Source organism: Monodelphis domestica, chromosome 2 (assembly GCF_027887165.1).
Source record: "Monodelphis domestica isolate mMonDom1 chromosome 2, mMonDom1.pri, whole genome shotgun sequence".
NCBI classification, from domain to species: Eukaryota; Metazoa; Chordata; class Mammalia; order Didelphimorphia; family Didelphidae; genus Monodelphis; species Monodelphis domestica.
In genome coordinates this window covers 171,016,803-171,032,587 of record NC_077228.1, presented here as the reverse complement: position 1 = coordinate 171,032,587, position 15,785 = coordinate 171,016,803, and the positions used below count along the sequence as shown (strand labels likewise).

At 34.8% G+C, this 15,785-nt stretch overlaps 1 protein-coding gene across 6 annotated transcripts in view; it reads right to left on the bottom strand.

The window, feature by feature from the left end:
- The window catches only part of ASH1L (ASH1 like histone lysine methyltransferase), a 249,830-nt gene that overhangs the window by 187,703 nt on the left and 46,342 nt on the right, over positions 1–15,785 (bottom strand). For 5 of the 6 annotated variants that reach the window (XM_056816275.1, XM_056816276.1, XM_001366956.5 and 2 more), the window contains one exon: positions 6,167–6,681. In XM_056816275.1, the coding sequence (XP_056672253.1) occupies positions 6,167–6,586 (420 nt within the window). In that variant the 5' untranslated portion in view covers positions 6,587–6,681. Of the gene's footprint in view, positions 1–6,166; positions 6,682–15,785 lie in introns of those variants that run through there. The other variant, XM_016430411.2, reaches the window with a different exon arrangement.

Here is a 15,785-nt window from a genome sequence, read left to right as displayed (position 1 = left end):
AACCTGAGTGAGATCACAATTTGTATTTAAACTGGCTGTAACGCCAAGTTCGGCCTCTCTCTTCCTCTCTACTTGGCGATTGCAAGGATGTAGTGAGTAAACTAAGTGCGGGGGGGCTCTGAATTTGGCTAATCAGCCATGGGCATGTAGTTTATTATTTTGTATCCTTGATTTCCAATAATCTTTAATAAACCTCATAAACTACAATACTTTTTATTACTAAAGACTAAATTAACTGTTATAAAATAAAGAATTAAGTCAATTTTATAAGAATCCAAGTCCCCCCCAATTGATAAATGGTCAAAGGATATGAATAGGCAGTTTTCAGATAAAGAAATCAAAGCTATCAATAATCATATGAAAAAATATTCTAAATCCTTCCTGATTTAATAAATGCAAATTAAAATAACTCTAAGGTATCACCTCACACCTATCATATGAGAGTATAGGAAAATAATAAATACTGGAGGGAATGTGGCAAAATTGGAACACTAATGCATTGCTAGTGAAGTTGTGAACTGATCCAAACATTTTGGAAGGCAATTTGGAGTTATGCCCAAATGACTATAAAAGAATGCATACCTTTTGATCCAGTAATATTACTACTAGGTCTGTATCACAAAGAGATTTTTTTTTTTAAATGGGAAAGGACCTGTTTGCACAAAAATATTTTTATCTGCTCTTTTTGTGGTGGTAAAGAATTGGAAACTAAAAGGATGCCCTTCAAATTGGGAATGGCTGAACAAATTGTGGTATATGATGGTGATGGGATAGTATTTGTACTATAAAGAATGATGAACAGAATGATTTCAGAAACTGAAAAGACCTACATGAACTGACGCACAGTGAAATAAGCAGAACCATCAGAACACTATACAAAGTAAATGCAATATTGTGGAATGATCAAATGTGATAGACTTGGCTACTAATAACAATAAAATGATCAAGGACAAGGGACTTATGATAAAGAATGCTATGTACCTCCAAAGAAATAACTGTTGGAGTAGGAATGCAGAAGAAAACATGGGTATATTTATTTGGGTATGTGATTTGGGATTTTGGGTTTACAAGATTATTTACTTACCAAAAAAAGAATAATATGGAAATGTTTTTCATGATAATACATGTGTAACCCAGAAGGAATTGCTTGTCAACATCAGGAAGGGATAGGGAATAAGGAGAAAGATGACATGAATCATATACTTCAGAAAACTTATGTGGAAATTTATTATTAAAATAAAATAAATTTGAAAAAAGAAAAAGTTAACAGCAAGTTTCTCTGATAAAAGTCTCATTTCTCAAATACATAAGGACCCAAAGCAAATTTCTAAAAATAAGATATTCTCCCACCAATTCATCAAAGAATATGAACAGTTTTCCAAAGAAATCAAAATGATCAATAGTCTTATAAAAATGTTCCAAGTAACTAATAATTAGAGAAATGTAAATTAAAACAACTCTCAGGTAGCACCTCACACCTATCAGATTGGCTAACTTGACAGAAAAGGAAAGTGGCAAATGTGGTAGTAATGAAGGAAAAATAGGGAACACTAATGCACTATTGGAGTAAACAATTTAGAACTATTTCCAAAGGGCTATAAGAATATGCTATAAGAACAATACTACTACATGTGTATCCCAAAAAGATTAAAGGAGGAAAAGGATCTATATACACAAAAATACTTTTAGCAACACTTTTTAGTGGTGTCAAAAAATTAGAAATTGAGGAGAAAGCCATCCATCAATTAAGGAATGGCAGAACAAATTGAAGTAAATGATTGTGATAAACTAGTACTATGCTATAAAAAATTATGAAGAGGATGAATTCAGAAAAAAACTAGTTAAATGAATTAATGCAAAGTCAAGTAAGCAGAACCAGAATACTGTACATAGTAACAGAAACATTATAATGATAATCAACTGTGAAAGACTACTCCCATCACTACAATTATCTGCCAGAATTTCAAAAAATTAATGATAAAAAATGCATTCCACCTCCAGAGAGAAATGAGCACTCTGGGTGCAGATTAGTTTTTTTTCACTTTGTTTTTCTTGCTCCTTTTTAAAAACAAGGCTAATGTGAAAATATGTTTTGCATGACACCATATTATATATAATGTATATTGTATTTCTTACCTCCTCAGTGGACAGAGGAGGGGATCAAGGGAGAGAATTTGGAACCCAATATATAAAAAGAGAAAGGGGAAAAATGGATGTGGTAAGTTCAAAAAAGGAAGTTATAAGAACATTTCATATGAGAGGTGATAAAGGTCTGAAGTAGGGTCTTCTGGAACACAGGTATATTTGAGTTTTATCAAGAATCCCTCTGGATTAGATAGTTCCGTAAGAAGAGGGTTACTTGATTCTTTAGCAGCCTAATCATTTCGAGGAAATTTAGGGCACATTAGTTTTCATTCCCCCAATGTGAATTTATTGTGTTAACTTTTCCCTAGTAGGGTCTGCAAACTAGGAACAGAACTATGAGAAGCAGATTCTTTTAGTGATTGCATATCTTCCACTACTTGCCTAAGGGGGAAAATATTACAATCATTTATCAAGGCCAACTCCCTAACTATCAACATTAGAGAATTGATGACATAAGATATTGATTTTATTGATATTGTGGGGGACATTTTGCATATAAGTATATTTGATTAGGTTGGGCATCTACTCTAAAGGGTATGGATAGCTAGTAAAAGCAGCTACTTTTGAAAGAATTTTAATTCTTCTAAACCACTGAGGTGCTATTTAGGAAATTACCAATGGAGGGTGCTATTATTCCAATGTCCTGTATATGGTACAGGAGAGTATCCAACCTATGGTATTTGAAGCAGCTGAGGGTTCATTACATTGGACCTCATTTCCATACTCCTTCCTTTCTCTCTCTTTTTTTTTACTCTACACCTAAACTCTCCCACTAACAGCATTACCTAAGCCCCCATTGAGAATATTTGAGGGCAAAGAAGTTTTTGTCCCTTTCCTAGCATCACTTCAATGACAATTATTTATGGAGCTTACAAACTGGAAAAATGTAACACTGAACAAAAAAAAAAATTTTTGCTTCCCGCCTATCCAATTAAATATGTTAAAATCTTAAAAAAAAAAAAAAGGCATATTATCTGTTGCGAAATTATAAGTACCAAGTTTGGCCCTGAAGAAGAAATTTCCTCCTTCCTATCTTTGCAAAGGTGGCAAGTTGTTGACTCATTTTGCTGAATTGTTATTTTATCTGCTTTCTTTTTTTGATCTTTGTTACAAGGGATGAATGGCTCTCTGGGTAGTAGAAAGGAAAGGAATATATTTGGAAATGAAGGTGATATTAAAAACATCATACAAATGTTTTCATAAAGAAAAAAGGTATGCTAAAAACTTAATATGAACAAAAATCATACTAACACTAAATTCAAGAATTTAACAAATCAGTAGATCAAAAGTCAATACCTTTAAATCTTTTCCAAAGTAAAAATAGGTTGCCTAGGTTTTCAAATTTACAATCCATGGATAAGAAACTAATAGTTAAAATTATTAAAGTGCATTAATTTTCTATAACTGACAATATTTTCCATAATTCAAATTATTATAAAAATCTTATCCATAATGATGAGAGACAGAACTTGAGTTCTGTTCCATGGAAATTATATAAATTATTGGCATTAATCAATCTTATAAAAATATAAAATACTAATTAATTATCTCTTTTACCTTTACAATAATAGTCAAAGAAAAAATATTGAAAGGTAGTCTCAGGGCAGCTAGGTAGCAAAGTAGACAGAGAACTAGGTATAGAGTTGGGAGGACCTAAATTCAAATCTGGCCTTAGAAACTTCCTAGCCCTGTGATCCTGGGCAAGTCATTTAATCACAATTTGCCTAGAGCTTTCTACTTGTGTCTTAGAACTGAAAAGTAGACAAAAGTATGGTTTAAAAACAAAAGAAAGGTACTTTCAATGTTTTAGGGGTTTTGTTTATGTCTTGAAATTAAGGCGATGCTTTGAAGTAATTTTGCACTTGCATAACTATTTTCTAGCAAGGGGCCAGTATAATGACGTTTTAAGGAAACATAGGAAATAAACAAAATTTCTTTCTACTTGTAAAGTCTAAAATTCTATTTTAATCTGAAGCAACAAAATGCCAGCCATATAGACTGGGAATCAATTTTAAAATAGTACCTTTTAAACAAAAACAAAATCTCCCTTGTTTCCTTAAAGCCCTAACAAGTTACACCAATCTCTAAAGAAGTTTAAAAAGTCTCTTAAAAAGTTTTTTGAAAGTATGACAATACTACTATACTACAAATAATTGTTGTTTTCAAAATTAGAACATGCCTAAACAATAATTCACTACTTTGTTGTAGATATGGGTATATTCATATAGGAAATTATAGAAGGCATCCTGTTGATGCAATCTGATGTGATACACACTACAGTTATAGTAAGTGGAAAGAGAAGCCCTTAAGAGGGGAAAACTCTTTTATTACAAAAACCATATCGTCTGCACTAAGTAATAGGGTTAAAAAACTCCTAAATGAATTATCAAGGAAAATGAAGAATATTGTTCCCTTTAAGAGGATAGATATTCATCTAGATATAATCCTAGAGACAAAAATCTAAGCTATCACTGTTCCTTCTAAGTTTTCAAATCATCTTCACTATATTTCATATGATGCAGGTGATATTATCTTCCCTTTATAGATAAAGAAAATAAGTCAAAGAATAGATGATGATGATAGCATTTATAGTTTTTAAATTTACAAAACATTTCACTTATGTTAAGCTCATTTGATCCTCATAACAGTCCTATCAAGTGCTTAAACCCCTATCTATGTTATAGTTGAGAAAAGGCAGGCTGAGAAGTTAGATGATTTGTCCAGGCACAAAACTTTTAGTGTCACAGGCATTTTGAACTCAGATGTTCCTGATTCCAAGGCCAAGTTGGATATTATAATCTAGTTTTTCTAATTCCTAATCTGATTTTGAATTTTAGTGTTAACTTCAATATGATATATCTTGGAATAAAAAATTAAGTCAAATATCTATTACATGCCTATGTTATGTGAGGCATCATGGAAGATGAAACTTATCAGATCTTGTGTGGTTCTAACACCACAAGAAGTAAGATTAGCGAGACTATACCAATCAATTGCCAAAAGAAAGAAAAAATAGTTATAAGCACCTCCAAAGCTTTTAGGAAAATACAACAAATTAGTTGATCAGGAGCCAATAATTTCAACTCTTTCCTAACGTAAAATTATGTTGAATACATATACACATAAACATACTTAATATATATAACTCAGCAAATAGAGTGATAGTCAGGAAGACTTTTAATTTGAATCCAGTCTCAAACACTTATTGTGTGATACTGGGCAAATCAATTTAGTTCTATGTGCCTCAGTTTTCCCATTTATAAAATGAGGATAATAACATCTATCTTCTAAGTTGCAAAGATTAAAAAATAATTTTAAAGCACTTTGCAAAATTTACAGTACTATATAAATCATTTAAGACTAGATATTCCAAAAAGAGATGTTTCACAATTCCTGTTAAATAACTGCTAAAAACAAAAAAGGCTTCTATTACACTAACCATGCTATATAAGTGTAAAACAAAGCCTTTTCCACCTAGCTTCTTTTTGATTTCTGGTTCTACATAAAAGAGCAAAATATAGCTTAACCTTACATTAAGAGCATAATCTAGACATATCACAGATTCAGTCAGTAAAGTTGAGATTTCATTTTAAATGTTAAGTCTGTTTTTATTGCCCTCTTCCAATATTTAACACATATGTTGTTTTACAATGTGGGCATGTATATTCCCAATGTGGCCTAAAATAGAAAATGAGTGAACTGAAACATTATCTGATTCCATTCATTCACACACACACACACACACACACACACACACACGGAACAACTCTGAGTACTTTATGCCTAAATATCTACCACAATTATATAGGATATGCACATTTATATTCCCAAATCTATAATATTCTTCATAATGTCATTATCTTGAATATACTGCTTATGCCACCTGAGTACTGCATAAAATTAATAAACTTCAGATGTTTTCTGTAACATACAGAATATGTGGCTTAGGAAAAATTAATAGATAAATTCACAGATTAATACCAAAGACAAAAAACATTCAAATTTGAAGAATGCTACTTACTCGTTTTGAAGGGCAATGTTCATTTTTTTCATCTGTCATCTTCCCACTTTTCAGTGCTTTCCTTGGATGCTTAATACTTGTTTTTATGGCAGGTCGACACACATAGTTCTCCAAGTTTTTAGGAGGCTTTTTAGTCCTCTTAGCCTGAAGGCCAATTTTCAACTTTAAGTTTCCCTCTGAAAAGTTTGTTTCTTTCACAGAAAATTGTTGCTGAGCATCAGTCAAACCATCATTTTTCCCTGTCTCAATATTTCTGTCCCGATTTCGCCTCCAAAGGTCTTCTTCCTCTTTAGTGCTATTCTCTAGTTCCACTTCTCTCTTACTAACCAGTGTTCCAGTATTGATGGCTGACGGACTCTTTCTTGAAAATCCTTCGGAGTCAGAACCCACTCCTAACATAGCAGTATTCCTATGGTCCATCACAAGTGCACGCTATTTCCAAGGAATCTTGTGGAAGATTTACAAAACTGTTTTAAACAGAAATGGCTGTTCTCCAAAACTTGCAACCAGCATCTCTGTAGGACAAACAGAATTTTTAAATTATCAGAAAAAAAGCTAATTATTTTTCTTTCAATCTTCAGTAATCTAAATTGCAAATGTTCAGATTTTTAAAAAGAAATATCAAAACTGCCACTGGTCACCTAACTTTAAAGGTAAACTCTCTACTTAGTAGGAAGTAGTTTATTTCTGGATTTTAAAACAAGCCAGTAGGAATTCTAAAATGATCAGTCAGAAGCCTCATCCAAAATAACTATCAACATCAAGATTCCTTTCTCATCAAAGGTATTTTAAAAACACAGGGTAGAAAAATTGTCCTGATTCAGTAATGATTCTAAGAATCTAAAGGATTCTAAGAGGTAAGAGTTTTAAAAAAGAGAGAAAGGGAAAAAAATGCAGTCTTAAAAATACTCCTATTCCCCAAATGTGTCATTCAATAAATACATTAGTGGCAACTTGTACTATTAGAGATTAATCTAAAGCAATCATTGAACAAGTGGACATGTGTATAGACACAGCAGATACTGTGCAACAGCAATTCTCAAACTTTTTGGTCTCAGGACCTCTTTACACTCTTAAAAATTATTGAAGACTCTTCAAAGAGCTTTTGCTTATGTAGGTTATATCTATCAATTTCTACCCTTTTAAAAAATAAAACAATTTAGTGGTATCATGAAAAGTTTTAACCTTAAGGATGCCATGAAAGAGTCTCAGGGACACTCAAAGTAAATTCCCATTTATCCTATGTATATTTATGCTTTCTAGGCCAGCACTCTATCCACTAAGACATACTACCTCTTAGAAATGTAGTAGTATATAAGATTATAAAGAGTACACAAAGAGATACAAAGTACTATAGCAGTTAAGAGATCAGTCAATAAATTAACAACTATTTATTAAGTACCTACTAAGTTCCAAGTACCATACTAGGTTAAAATTGTTTTTTGCAATAATGCTAGCACATCTTAATTTCTAATGTGGAAAATATCAATAGCTATAACCCATATAAACAAATGTTTTTTGGAAGGGTCTCAATAATTTAAGAGAGTAAAGGAGATCTGAGACCAGAAAGTTGAAAACTGCTACTCTACAACATCTAGAGGGAGGCAGGGCCAAGATGGCAGCTTAGTAACAGCTAAAGTCGAAACAGATCTGATTATCCTTCCAAACCAATTTCTACAATGTCTAGCAACAGCCATGTGTATATATCAGGTGTGTATAAATTTAAATGCATGTTTACTGATTGACTGCTTTATATCTCAAATTACTTGAGAACTCAACTCAACAGTTGGAAAAGTCCTTAAAAGCAAGCAATTTTTAAAGAAACTGTCATCTTCTGTCTTAGTATCAGTTCTAAGAGTGGCAAGGCTAGGCAACTGAAGTCAAGTGACCTGTCCAGAGTCACAGAGCTAGGAAGTGTCTGAAGCAAAATTTGAACTCAGGTTCTCTTGACTCCAGGCTTCACATTCTAGCCAGTGAGTCTCTTTTACCTGTCTCTTTTAAAAGCAATTTAGTCCAACTTCTTTCTATATACAAAGCATGTATGTTTATCTTCAATAACAAGGAACTCTCACTAAACTCATAAAGCAGTTTATTCCACTTTCAGATAGCTCTGATTATTAAATGTCATCATCCCCATTCTCTCCTTGTGAGAACTAGAATTCCATGTCAACTTGTGTGCTGGACATTCTAACAAAAGCTCCTATAGGCATCTCAAACTCAAACTCAAGAGATCCAAAACAAAACTAATTAGCTTTCCCCTCAAATCTCCCCTTCCCCATTTTAAATTTTGTAGTCACCCAAGTTTTCAACCTCAGGGTCACCCTCAACTCTTCACTTTCCCCCACTATCAAATCAGTTTCCAAGGCTTATTAATGCTACCTCCACAGTCACCCCCCAAATTGGTCCCCTTCTTTGAATTCATCTCCCAACTTCAGGTTTTCAACATCTTTCACTTGAATAACTTCTTTTTTTCCTCTTCTAATCTCTCTTTACTCCATTCTCCACTACTCAACAATCAACAAGCTGATATTCCTAAAGAACAGGTATGATATTACATCCTTCTACTTACTGATTTCCAATAGCTCTTAATTGTCTCTAGGACAAAGTTTCATGAGTTTTTCTTGTATCCTAGAACCCATGGGCAATCATTTAAAGCCAATGGACTCCTTATCAAAATCTTTTTAAATGCATAAAATAAAATACATAGTACAACAAAGAGAACTAATCTTATTGAAATACTAATAATATGCTAAATTAGCACTAATTACTAAAACAAACCCAAAAAAGTTAATGGACCCCAAATTTGAACTACTACTATAAGATCAAATACAAATATGCCACTGTTGGGATTTTTAACTCTTTATAATCTAGTTCCAAACTATCATTACAGGCTAATTCCAGTTTATTGTCCCTTACGTACTCTATGTTCCACACAAAATGTTCCATCTGCCAGCTCCATTAATATGCACAGGCTGTCCCCCATGCCTAGAATGCTTTCCCTCTTGTTCTCCACCTCTTATAATTCCTAGCTCCCATCAAGGCATAGTCTTTTCAGACTTGCTTCCATCCATCTGTTAAAGCTCTCCACAGAGCTTATTTTGGGATTTACCTAATATATATTTTGTGTTTATTTATTTGGGTACATGTTATAACCCTATCCAACTATGCCTAATAAAATAGAAGTTCCTTAGGAGTTAAAATTATTTTCACCTCTCAATACCAAACACTGAGATACAGTGCTCTACAGATAATTAAAAATAAATAAATGCTAAATTTCACTGAAAGTTCTTCTTTATGATGAACTAAGATCTGCCTCCCTGTAATTCATTCATTGAATCTCTGCTAGACTGAATAAATATAATCCTTTTTTGATGTGGTATTTCTTTCACTATTTGAAGATGCCTTTCATCCTTGAGATCCCTTATCCAATATTCAATTAAATAAACATTTAAAAGAAAGGGTAAAAAGGATACTATGTATGTGAAAATAAAGAGAAATGTGTAAACATATCCATATAGCATAGGCTGGAATCCTTTTCTCTGCTACTTATCTACCCTATATGACTGGAAGCAAGTCAAGTTACTTTACCTCTCCAACTTTTCAGGCCCTCATCTATAAAATGGGAGGTGAACGGAACTGGCTGATCATTAATGTACCTTATTCAACTTGTGATACCAAAAAGTACCTACTATAAGCAAGGTATTATGCATGGTGTATATAATAAAAAGGATTATTACCATCACTTTTCAAACTGAATAAATCTTCATTTCAATCTGTTTTTAGGGATTATGGGTTAAAATTTTACATATTTAATTTATATTTATTATTTCAGGCAAACCAACTAGATAAGGAGTCCCTTTATTTTAATAGGCAATATTACATTTTATTTATTTTGACAAATTTTATTAATTATAGCATATAAACAGGTTTCTATTAGCCTTGTATCTACTTTGTGCATACACTGCAAATAACTATATATGCTATCTTCCCTTTGCAAAACAGAAGCTCTTTAAGGGCAAAGACTAATGGATTTTTCTTTGAATCATGAGCACTTAGCACAGTGTCAGGCACATAGTAATAAATGCAAGAAAATCCCCTTACTATCTTAGCAATTTTCACCTATTCCTTAATTTATAATGCTAATATACACAAGCAAAACCAATTTGTCTAAATTTTAAAAAGCAGAAAACTTTACCGCAAGTTTCTCTAATATAGGTGTCATTTCTGAGATATATAGGAAACTGAGTCAAATTTGTGAAAAATGGTCCAAGGAGGTGAAAAAGGCAGTTTTCAGAGAAGAAATCAGAACCTACCAATAATCATTTTAAAAATCACCTAGTGGGACAGGCTAGATGACAATGGATACAGAGCTAGACGTAGAGCCAGGAGGTCCTGGGTTCAAATGTGGCCTCAGACATTTCGTAGTTGTGTGGCCCTGGGCAAGTCATTTAATCCCCCTTCTTTCTGCCTTGGAACCAATACATCGTATTGAGTCTAAGACAGCAGGTAAGGAGTTTTTAAAATTATTAATAATTGGAGAAAAAAAATTAAAAACTCAAGTAAAACTTCACATTTGGTAATGTCATAAAAGAAAACTGACAAACTCTGGGAGAACTGTGAGGAAAAAGGAATATGAATGTAGCGTTGGTGGAACTGTGAACTGGTTTAGCCACTATGGAAAGCAATTTGGAACTATGCCCAAAATAATACTAAACTAAACCTATTGACCCATCAAAACTTCTATTAAATTTCTACCCCAAAGAGATGGAAGAAAGGTAAAAGAGAGTCCCATCCCTCAAGGAGCTCACAATTTAATGAAAGACAATAAGTAAACAAATATGCACAGATGCCTGTCTGTAAATATAGGCGAAACAGGAAATAATAGAAGGAAAGCACTAGAATTAAGTTGGTTTGGGAAAGATTTCTTATAGAAGGTAAGATTTTAGTTGGGACTTGAAGTCAAGGAAGCCAAGAGCCAAAGATGAGGAGGGAGAACATTCATATAAAAGGGACAACCACAGAAAATGCTCAGAGCTTAGAAATTTGGGAGGGTAATAACAAGGAGGCCAGTGTCACTGGGTTTAAGAAGACTGCAAAAGGTTTGGGGTTTGTTGTGGGTTGTGTTGGCAGGGGGAGGTGTTGCAAGATTATGAAGGATTTTAAACATCAGAAGACTTTGTATTTTATTAGGGAGGTGACAGGAAGCCACTAGAGTATGAGAATGATTTGATTAGACCTATATACTTGAGCCAAAATCACTTTGGTGGTTGACTGAAAGATAGAATGCAGTGAGAAGTCTTCTGATAAACCAACCAAAGAGGCTATTTCAATAGTCCAGGCCAAAGAGTAGGAAGGGTGATAAATGAAGTTCTGAACCTCCAGAGTGATAGTAATATCAAGGAAGAGACTGGAGGGGAGGGGACAATATTCAAGCCATATTACAAAGAATGAATCAATCTATCGGTATTAGATTAAATATAGCTGGGAATAGGAGAAGGATTGTGAAGACTGAAGAATGATTCTTAGATTCCATCCAGCCTGAGGGACTGGGAGGAGAGAGATATATCCTTGACAGTAATAAAGAAATTTGGAAGATAAGAGTTTTTAAGGGGGAACAATGATGAGTTCTGGAAGACATTTGGAAATTCAAGAGCTTAGAGGGGTTAAGACAGGAGACGTAGATTTGGGAATCATCAGCATAGATATAATACTTAAATCTATGGGAGCTGATGAGATCACCAAATGGAAGTAGCATAGAGAAAGAAAAGAAGAGCCTAAGCCCTGAGGGACAATCATGATTAGCGGACATGACCTGGATGAGGATCCAAGAAAGGAGGCTGAGGAAAGATCAAATAGGTAGAACAAGGAGAGTAGGGTCCCAAAAGCATAGGAAAAAGGAAAGTATTAAGGAAGAGAAAGTAATTGACTGTTGCTTGGAAAGTGAAGAATCTCTAGTGGAAAGAAGAGTTCCTCTCTCCCTTTAACTTCAGGCCTCCTATATCCTACTTCACCTGTCCTCTGAAGTAGAGGAGTGGTGCCCTCCACTCCATGATGAACAAACATTCTCACACCTGGTAATACCTCTACATCACATGCAAATTTATATTACATACCCTCAACTGGACTGTCACTACTGCTAGGCAATCCTACAATACATCCCTTAACAATTCACTATCCCACTCTCCATATTGTCTCTTCCAAACCTTTTCATCCTTCATATTTCCCAGGGCTCTTCCTCCCTGTATTCACTCAACTAAAAACCTTGTCTCATATTTTATGGGGAAAAATTAGGTCAATCACTGTGAACTCCCTACCAACACTAACCCTTCTACTTATTCAAGTGATCTATTCTACTCTTTCCTCCAACAGACTGCCCTCTCTTCCCATTCCCTTCTTTCATACTCTTTCACTGATTTTCAATCTCTCTCTCTCTCTCTCCTCGCTCATTCCCATATCTCCCTATCTCCTTCCACCCCTACTAAATATCATCTCTTTTGACCTTTAGCTAAAATCCTTGAAAAGTCTGTCTACAATAAGGTCCTCGATTTTCTCTACTCTTATTCTCTTCTTAACACCTTACAACAATTTGGGATCCAACCTTATCATCCACTCTACATTTGTTACTCTCTCTACTTTTTAACTCCTGAACAAAACTTAACTCACCACCAATTCAAGCCTTAACTGACATCAGAGGACTCAGTTTTTTCTCCTCTCTAGAAGAGATTTACCAAACTGCTCCCAATGCCTTCCTTTATACAGGGTAGAAACTGGGCTCTGAAATCACTCCACTCCACAGCTACTGCTCTGGTTTCAACTCCACTGAACAAGACACTTTCATGCTAGGTAACCACTGGTGTAAGCCACACCTTCCCCCACTTTCCTATATTTTTGTGTGTCCTCTCCCCTTCCATTACAGAGTAAGCTCCTAGAGGGCAGGAAATGCCTTGTGTTTTACTCATTGTATCCCTTATTCTTAGCACCTAAACATAAAAGGCACAATGTAGTAAACATGTATTATCACATAACTGAATCTGTTCTCTCCAAAATTATTCCTGATCTCTTTAATTCCTAAATTCAATGGCTTTTTCTTAATTCTTAATCCTTAATCCTCATCCTCATCTCTCAGCAGTCTTTGACACTGATGATCATACTTTCCTTCCTCTTCTCTCTAGGTTTTTGGGATACCACTCTAAACTGATTTTCCTCCTCCTTGACATTTCCTTCTCTATCTCCTTTGCTACCTTCTCCAGATCACACCATCTAACTATAAGGGTCCCTCAGGGTGCTGTCTTGGGCCCTTTTCTCTTCTTCTATAATACTCAATGCTCTAAAACACTTCATCAGCTCCCATGGATTTAATTACCGTATCAGGGCAGGTAGATGGCCTAGCAGATAGGGAATCAAGTCTGAAGGCCAGAGGTCCTGAGTTCAAATTTGACCTCAGATACTTCCTAGCTGTGTAACCCTGGGTAAATCACTTTTGCCTACCCCTTACCGTTCTTCTGCCTTGGATCCAATACATAGTATTGATTCTAAGACAAACGAAAAGGGTTTTTTAAATAATAACAATAATTACCATCTTTATGCTAATGATTCTCAAATGTACCTTTCCTACCTCAATCTCTGCAGACCTCCAATTTTGTATATTTAATTGCCTTTCAGACATCTCAAAATTGGATGTTCAGCAGACATGTTAAACTCAAAAATGTACAAAACTTATCATTCCTCTGAACCCTTCTTCATTCCTAATTTCTATATTACAATAGAGGGCAACACCATCTTCCTAGCCCCTCATGCTGGCAACATAGGAATAGTTCCAGATTCATCATTATCTCTTACCATCACCACCCACCCTATCACAAGGTCTATCAATTTCACTTTTGTAACATCTCTGGCAAACACCTCTTTTTCTCCTCTGACACTACCACTACTTTATGTATCACACCCAGATTACCTCATACTTTGATTACTACAATAGTCTGCAGGTCTACCTGCCTCAAGTCTTGCCCCATTTTAACCCATTCTCTATTCAGAAACTAAAGTGGTTATCCTTCAATCACCCCACCCCAATGCACACTCAAACTCTAGTTGCTTCCTATTGCCTTTACAAATGTAAACAAAATGCTCTGATTGACATTCCTAAGTCCTTCCTAACCCCCTCCTTATCTTTCCAGACTTCTTATATCTTACTCCCCAACATGTACCCTTTGATCCAGTAACACTAGCATCTTGTCTGTTTCATGAACAGCATCACACCTAAGAATGGCAGCAGACTGCTATTTCACTATATACAGAATAACAACTTCAAACTAGATGGACAATCATTGTATAGAGCTACTCTAACAGTGAAAATTTTGGGTCATGGCACCTTATGAAAGATCAAAATTAATTTCCCCTAAGATGTCATAATTACAAATATTTATGAGAATTTGTTAAATACATAAAAATACCCACAATCCCCCACATACCTGTTTGTGTGTGTGTGTGTGTGTGTGTGTGTGTGTGTATGTGTGTGTGTGTGTGTTCATGAAACTTTGATTCAGTAACACTAGCATCTTGGCTGTTTCATGCTATTGGCCTCCCTGGCTTCCTTTTAAGTCCCAAATAAAACCCTACCATCCTATAAGAAAGTCTTTACTAACACTTCTTAATTCCAGTCTTCCCTCTGTTAAGTATTCCCTATTTATCCTGTATCTAGCTTATTTTTCATAGATGTTTGCAAGTTGGCCCCTCCATTTGACTATAAGCTTCTTGAGGGCTGAGAATGTTTCTCGCCTTTTTTTTTTAAATTCTTGGTGTAATTTAACACAGTGCTTGGCTCAGAGCAGACTTTTTTTTTTTAAATGAACTCTTACCTTTGGTCTTAGAATTATTTGTCTGTTGGCTCCTTCTCTACCTTCTACAAACATAACCATGTCTCTTCTATCCTCAAAAAATACTCATTTTATCCTTCCATCTCACCTAATTATCATCATAAATCTCTTCTGCCCTTTGTGGCTAAATTCCTTGACAGGTACATCTACAACAGATGCCTTTACTTCTCCTCAGTTAAATTCAATTCAATAAGCATTAAATGTTTACTATGTGGGGGCCACTAGGTGGTTGAGTGATTTGAGAGCCAGGCCTAAAAAAGTTCTGGGTTCAGATCAGACCTCAGATACTTCTTGGCTGTGTTACCCTGGGCAAGTCACTTACCATTGCCAAGCTCTTACCACTCTTCTGCTTTGGAATAATACAGTATTGACTCTAAAACCAAGTAAAAGTGGAGATAACAGAGGAAGCAATTCGTTGAAGGAGATGGTATGGAATGGAATCACTTCTGTAAACAGAAGAGTTTGCCTTGGCAAGGAGTAGAGCCATTTCATCAGATGAGACAGTGGTAGAGGAGGAGATGCTGGCAGATGGCACCAAAGTGATCATTGATGAGGAAAGGGGAAGAGAAAGAGTTCATAGGGAATGGCTTCACTTTTTTCTGTAACATACGAGTTAAATTTTTCAGCAGAGAAGGTACAAGGAAGAAAAGCTATGAGAAGTTTGAAGAGTCACTAAGGAGAGAAACTGCCTAACAGAAATGAGGGCCCAGTTGGATATATTAATTAATATTTTCTAATTTCTCACC